This window comes from Acyrthosiphon pisum, chromosome A2 (assembly GCF_005508785.2).
Source record: "Acyrthosiphon pisum isolate AL4f chromosome A2, pea_aphid_22Mar2018_4r6ur, whole genome shotgun sequence".
Lineage (NCBI taxonomy): Eukaryota > Metazoa > Arthropoda > Insecta > Hemiptera > Aphididae > Acyrthosiphon > Acyrthosiphon pisum.
The window spans coordinates 55,974,565-55,982,032 of record NC_042495.1 but is presented as its reverse complement, the minus strand read 5'-3'; the positions used below and the strand labels follow the sequence as shown (position 1 = coordinate 55,982,032).

Genomic DNA, 7,468 nt, shown 5'->3' with positions numbered 1-7,468 from the left:
CCGCATTGTAGTGATTTGTGTCGTAAACTTGAAGGCGTCCAAAGGAAATTCCTCAATTATGCAGGTTATACTTTAGAAATTTCTTGCCCTCCACACGACTATTCCCTTGTCTTATCTAAACTCACCTTATCCACATTAGCTGACCGTCGATATTCTCAAAACACTTCCTTCCTCACTAAACTTATTTCTTCGGATATCGACCCTCCAACACTTCTCTCGCAAGTTATTTTTAGAGTGCCTTCGCGTTTTACTCGCAATTTGATTCCATTTCACGCCCCTATCTGTTCAACTAATTACATGTCTAATGAACCTATAAATCGCATGATGAGAATAGCAAATGAGGACCCCCACTTCCTTAGTTTATAAGTTAATTTAGTTTATTTTTGTTATTTAATAGTCTTTATGATTTGTTATATTGAGTATATTGTTATATTATTATATTATATGTACCCTTTTTACCTGGGCGCAAGCCTGTTTATATGTAAAATAAAATAAAATAAATAAAATACGATTTAATATTACAACGATCGTATTTTTGTAATGAGTTGACAAATAATTTTAATCGAAAAGTATTGTTCTGAATGTTGGTATTGTTAGATAGTAAGATGCTGTACGCAAATAATTATTATAATAACCAACAAGATTCTCACTATCGCATATGGAACAATTATGATTTTTTTCAGTTTGATTCATGGTCGAAACGACAACGTGTTTTTTTAAATTCAAGCTATTTTGTTTACTTGACAAAAAAAAATGACCGTATAGATTTGATTTATTCACAAAATTATGATATTCACTTCCACGTGATTATAAGACTGAAACAATAATAATATTATATTACATTTTGATAAATTAAAATTTTTTATTTAGTCAATGACAACGCATTATGTTCACTAGTCACTACCTATGTAGTATGTTGTCGATACTACACGATTGGAAAATAGTTCGTAAATATACTTATCGTAGGTATACACATATTATATTTATGTGTAAAATAAAAACAAATATTTCTGAGATCAGATTTTATTTTATCCCAACAATCGTATACAACATCTGAACGGATATGTTACATTTAAAATATTAAAAAGCTGTAAACTGCAGCAAAAGATAATTATTGATTAATAGTATGATATCATCATCTCATTATATCTTTTGTTCTTTACAATGTTAAGTAAATGGACGCTTTTTAGTAGTGAAATTTAATTTTTTTTTTTGTCAGGAAATCGTAATATTTTGTATACTAAACAACAAGTACCAATAATTAAACATTATGTGTAATAACTTAATACATTAAAAATTAAAAAAAAAAAAAACAACTAAAACATACTAGTCCGGTAAAACGTTTATACACAAAATAGTAATCATAATGATTAATATATATATACACGATTCGTAGAGGGTAGGGATAGGGGAAATCCCAATAGGAAATGGTATAAACGCTTATTTAATTATTTAAAAAAAAAATATATATATATCGATACGGGTCACGAAATTTATCCATTTATAATAAATAAATAATAATAATTTACATTAACAATAATCCCTCAAACACAGCTCGAATACTCGTATTATGTATTATGAATAAAACATTTAATAACAATGTAAAATAATAAAAACGTCTCTGCCCGTGAGCGTATTGTTAAAATTTGAGCATTTGAAAATGTACACGGTTATTATTTTGTTTTGTATTTTTAAGATATTATAATACTGAAAGTTTTGATGTCGGTCAATATTATAAACCTAAATAATCGAATGTACCTATCGTGTTATGTACAAAACGCGTGATTTGTTAAATATTATGTATTTGAGGGAAAGTATTCGTAGGTATATATAATATAATATGGACAACCGAAAAAGAGTGAACGATATTTTAGCTCAAAAAATCAACCACGACGAGGTTATTTTAGAACGACTCGAATTGTTTTTAAAAAGTTTTTACAGGATTTAACGGATTACACACGGAAATTAACGGCGTTGTATATGCCAGTCGGATGTGTGACCGTGATGTCTAATATAAAGTAGATACATTATTGTTATATTGTTATGGTGACATCGAACTTTTATAATATATTTTCGTATAGAACTCCTATTGTTTTCACATGTGCAACAGATTCATTGTAACTACATCAATTGTTTTTTATCATCAAGTATACCTATATAATATAATTAATAATAATAATAATAATAATAATAATAACAAAACAAATAAACAAAATTAAATGAAAAAAAAATCAACATCCATAATAATATAATATACTCAATAGGTGTATAGTATATACATATATTTATATATATATATGTGTGTGTGGGTAAATTTGGCATCGTTTAAGACTAGAACGATACGGCGTACGAATCATCGACAATCATGATCATAGAATAATATTATAATATGTAGAAGGTATAAAATATTAGGTACCAACAATAGTTATTTTAATATTATCATCGTATGCGGGGGGCGTAACGCGATGACGACTAAACGTTTGCAACAGAATTCGGTCGTCGTCGGGCGCGAAAAGATGGAGTGACACACAATAAATATTGTAGAAGGACTTTTTTCGCGCATGACGCATGTCATCTGTGACTCTGCAAGTGTTGGGCGCAATACGAGATGACGTGTAAATATTGTTAGAACAAAAACTACGCTTTCATCGGTTGTAGGAGGGGAAACACCGCGGTTACCGAGGTCCGTAGGTGTATACCGCAGTCGGAATCTGTGGCATAACGGTGGCATTATTGTACCGGCGGTGCCGCGGTGGCCGAAGACGCGATGATCGCACCACCGATGTTAGCGGCAGCTGCGGCGGCGGCGGCTGCGGCCGTGGACGGTTCGATGCCGGTCTCGGAGTCCGGACTGCCGTAGCCACTCGACCCGTCGTCAACTCGTCCACCTCCACCTCCGCCTCCACCTCCTCCAGCTCCTCCTCCACCTCCCACGACGACCGTCGATTGATGTGCAGAGAGCACCGTAGCACCGGCTGCTGTAGACAGGAACTGGTGGTGTTGTTGCATATGTTGGTGTTGCTGCCCATGATGTTGTTGATGCTGCTGCTGTTGTTGTTGTTGGTGTAGATGTTGTTGCTGCTGACCCGATGCTGGTGATGCTGTTGCGCCGCTGTAACCGATGGTGGCGGTGTCGTACGGTGGTAGTGGTCGTCGTTGCTGCTGCTGCTGTTGCTGTTGCTCGACCGAGGTGGCTCTGCACCGGTCCACCTCGTCGGTCGGTCCTACAACGTCTCCTGCTGTTGCTGCTGCTGCGTGGGCGTGTTCGTTTGCCGCTGGCTGCTTAAATAACAAAATAAAAAAATCGGAGTTAAAGGGCATGTCAGTGATCGTATTAGTACTATGTAGTATAATAATAGACGTATTTAGACATATAGTTATATCAATCGATTGACTGGAAAACGCCGATTAAATCTTTTGATTGGAATATCAAGATGTATCTTACGAAAAATTGTCTATCGATTGACAGGAAACCTCGCCCAGCGTATATAATACTACGTACGCGAGCAAAATGGCGTTTAATTCCCTTTTTTACTGTTCAGTTTTAAAGAAAATTATTAGTGATTTTTTCCTGATTAGGTTTGTGTGTGTGTGTGTGTGTGTGTGTGTGTACATTATGAGTATGTCAGTATGTCAAGATGTCTTATGTGAATTTGCGAAACTCACGTATATGTATTATAACTCAGGCGTTAGCTAATAATACTTATAAGTAAACTTTTTGACGACGTCTTCTGAACTGAAATTGAATGGTTTCTCTATAGGCCACTATTTTAATACAATTCAGTAACAAACAATAGCGTCGATCGAAACGATATTATTATTGTCTACGCAATAATAATAATATAATGTTTCCTCAAACGGAATATTACATTTTTATATTTTTTAGTAAAAATATATTATAAAATTGAATACCTTTATCATGAGTCAATGACATTACAGGAAATACTGGGTAAAGAATTAATTTTAATTTTGAACAATACACGCATTTTATCAATAGTGTTATTTTTTATATACATAAAATTAATCCTCGCATCAGTAAAAAATAATCAATCCTCATTATACCAATTTACGTATTAATTTATATTATAATGAATCGATTCATGAGTACCTAGCTAGTTAGTGGGAATATTTTAATTATTAATTTTTTAATAACTGAAATTTAAAGTTCAATTTTATATAATTACCTACTGAATATTTTTTATGCCGTCATTTCATTTTTTTATTTTAAGTGGCTTTTAGCAATTAAGCAGAATTTTTAATTATTATAAAACAAATAATAATTTTTCATATTTAATACACCATCGAGAACTTAATAGGAAAGCTAAGAGTACAATTTCTTATAGCTCTTCTATGATGCATGCAGTTTTTGAATTTATTCGCCCTACGGAATACTTTAAAAACCTTTGCATTTAAACGTTTTTATGTTGATAAGTAATGTGCACATTCGGGTACATATACGTACGCCATACACACTATAATGGTAAAAAAGTTGTTGTTTTATATGTTATACGATGCATTTTTTATGATATATCCAGAGTCAGAAAGTTCCATTTATATTACACACGCATAAATGTGCCTGTCAGTTTTGTGAGTACTCTAGCTATCGCAATTATTAATGTAGGATCATAAAATTTTAAATTGAAACACAGTCGTCGTCTAAATACATCGTGTAGTTTTATACTTTTATTGTGACGGAGGCGTACGATTATCATTTATTTCCACCAATACAGGCAATGTACGCGTATACATAAATTATAACGCATGTCAATAATACAAGCTTATACAGAGTGATTCGCCGAGCATGCTCAGCTCCATTTTAGATTCTGAGCGGAGCAAGGAAGCTTGTGGTTTTACAATGGTGTTTATTTTCATTTTTTTTTATCCTGTATACAAAATTTCTACCAGAAGGAGTGCTTTGATTTCAACATATAGTATCTTATCTTTTTCTTTTAGTAATACATTTATTCAAATTTTTATTTTTGAAAATTTAAGTAAATTTAAGTACCATAATAATTTATATTCAAATATTAAACAATTAGATTTTTTAAAAGTGCCCTGCTTTACCAGCTTTTTAAAATTAGAATCAACCTTTTTCCTTGGAGATTGTTAAGCGCAGATGACTTTTGAAAATTTACTGTATCTATAAACAGAAGTTTTAACGAGTAATACGTTTTGAGTTATTTAACTTTGCGCACTAATAATGGTAATGTAATATAGATGGTAGATCCACGGTAATAATATATAATATTAAATATATATATGTATGTAATATGGGGCTATGATTATTTAAAAATAATTATAGTAGTTAATATTAATCTATTAACACTTAATAATTTGTAAACATTGTCTGAGTATAATAAGTATATAAGTTCTAGATTAAATAACAAACCTAAACCTATTTTTTCTCAAATATTTTTTTAAGACTTATCCTTAGTTATACATTTTAATAACTTAGAAACTATTTTCCAGAAATGTTGATTTAGATACTTAAACATTTTAAAAAATAACACCGGCTTAACAATTCACGGTAAAAAATTTGGTTCTGGTTGAAAAAAATAAATTTGTATTACCATATGACGCCCGTTAAACGATATTAATAAAACTTTGTGCTTGAAAATACTTAGAATAGAAGTATACCTTAAAATTTAAAAAATCAGTATTCGGAGAAATTCGTTAGGTAGGAAAAAATGGGGGTGAGCAATGAGCATGTTTGGTGAAGAATCTTGTAGAGTATAGATGATGTCGTATATAATATAATCGTGGTTCGTTGGTGAAAACTGTTGCGGAACGAAGTTATTCTATTGGGACGTGCTCTCTCGTCGACTTCATACAAAAACACGTCGTCGAACTTAATAAATAAATAAAGGTAACTATTACTTACTTCCTATTTACCACTGACACAGTGACACCTAATCTGTAGTGACACCACATCACAAATCAAACGGTTATGTAAATACATATTATATAAACAAATTATCTTACGAGTCACTAGTCAGTGGGTGTATGTGTGTGTATAAAAGCAAAGTTGAAAATTAACGAATTTGAACGATCTAGCATATGGCACTATGACGATAGTTTTTTGCGTTTAAAATATAAAATTTATAATTTTGACTGGGACGGCATAGAGTGGTCTTTGTGGATATTGCGTGATTGCTAAGAATTACAAAGAATTATAGGTCAGGTAGGTACATATACCATAATAGCATAAACATAATATTATAGAACCTATATATAATGCAAAATGCTGTGTTAACAAATTTGGCTGACCTATGGAAAAATTGTATGTTGTATTATAACATACTTATCACATAACAATTAAGAAGGCAACGATAACATATTTTTTTATAGCCCTTGTGCCTAAAATCTGAAATGACTAGTATTTTAGTTAAATATCCACTAATTATTAAAGATTAATTAATAAGATAAATATAATTTGAAAATATTATGAATTATTTTTACAAATCAAAGGAAAGTAGAAACTCGCATAAAAAGCACGAAGTTGACTCGTGTGAACCACCCCCTTAAACAAAGCACTAGATTTACTCGTATAGTCGTACATATTTAGACCTTTGGTACGTAAGTCAGCGTTATAAGTGCTGGGTTGTGTGTGTGTGTGTGTGTGTGTGTGTGGATATGTTGTGTTACGGTGTGGTGCGAGTATAGGGCTGCCCCATCGGATGTCCTACCTGTAATCTACTGACTTGCCTTCTTATGTGCGCCAGACTGGACGAGTTGTACGTGGCCATGTTGGCGAACACCAGCCGTTCTTCGTAGTCGTATTCGCACAGGATCTTGTTCTCGCACAGGTAGAAACGATCGCCCACGCAAAACCTGCAGACACACGACCATGTGAACGTTTTTAATATAATATATATTAAGTGTGTGCGTAACTAATGTGCAAAACGTTTCGTATCGTCTCGACACGCCCGATATACGAGCGGGCAGACGCGATACGACCGCGAGTGTCATAATGTATAATAACGCCGTCGCGTCGTACAACACAATATGTACATGGCTTATATTTTAAGCCGTGTATAGTATACGCGATAATATTATATATTAGTATATTATACATTATACACAACGCGTACCTATATATATTTATAATTTATTATTGTTCCGTTTTTTTTTACCTATGATTACACTGTTGACACGCGAAACACTCTAAGTGGTAGACGTTGTTTTTGGCCCTCATCACCATCTCGAACGCCGGTATTACCTTGTTGCACGCCGCGCAATTGCCGGTCGCTCCGAATAACCTGAAAATTACATTAGCCTTACATGAATATTATAATATCGTGTCGGCGATTAAGTGCGACGGCGGTGGGTTTTGTCCGTGTAAAATAAAACGCACATACTCTTGTACTCTTTATACCTACGCGCGCGCGTGTGTGTGTCCGTTACTCAAAACCCCGGTGTGGCTGGTCGGGGTGAGTGCGAGAAAACGGGATATATAAATTTAGGATAA

General features: G+C 33.2%; 1 protein-coding gene across 2 annotated transcripts in view; it reads right to left on the bottom strand.

The window, feature by feature from the left end:
• Positions 1-1,007: 1,007 nt before the first annotated feature.
• Positions 1,008-7,468, bottom strand: part of LOC100161710 (LIM/homeobox protein Lhx2) — a 99,597-nt gene continuing 93,136 nt past the window's right edge. Inside the window, exons 5-7 of one of the 2 annotated variants that reach the window (XM_001945007.5) lie at positions 7,134-7,259; positions 6,687-6,831; positions 1,008-3,282 (exon numbers count right to left, since the gene is read on the bottom strand). In XM_001945007.5, coding sequence (XP_001945042.2) covers positions 2,731-3,282; positions 6,687-6,831; positions 7,134-7,259 — 823 coding nt within the window. In that variant the 3' untranslated portion in view covers positions 1,008-2,730. The remainder of the gene's footprint in view (positions 3,283-6,686; positions 6,832-7,133; positions 7,260-7,468) is intronic. The other variant, XM_008185414.3, reaches the window with a different exon arrangement.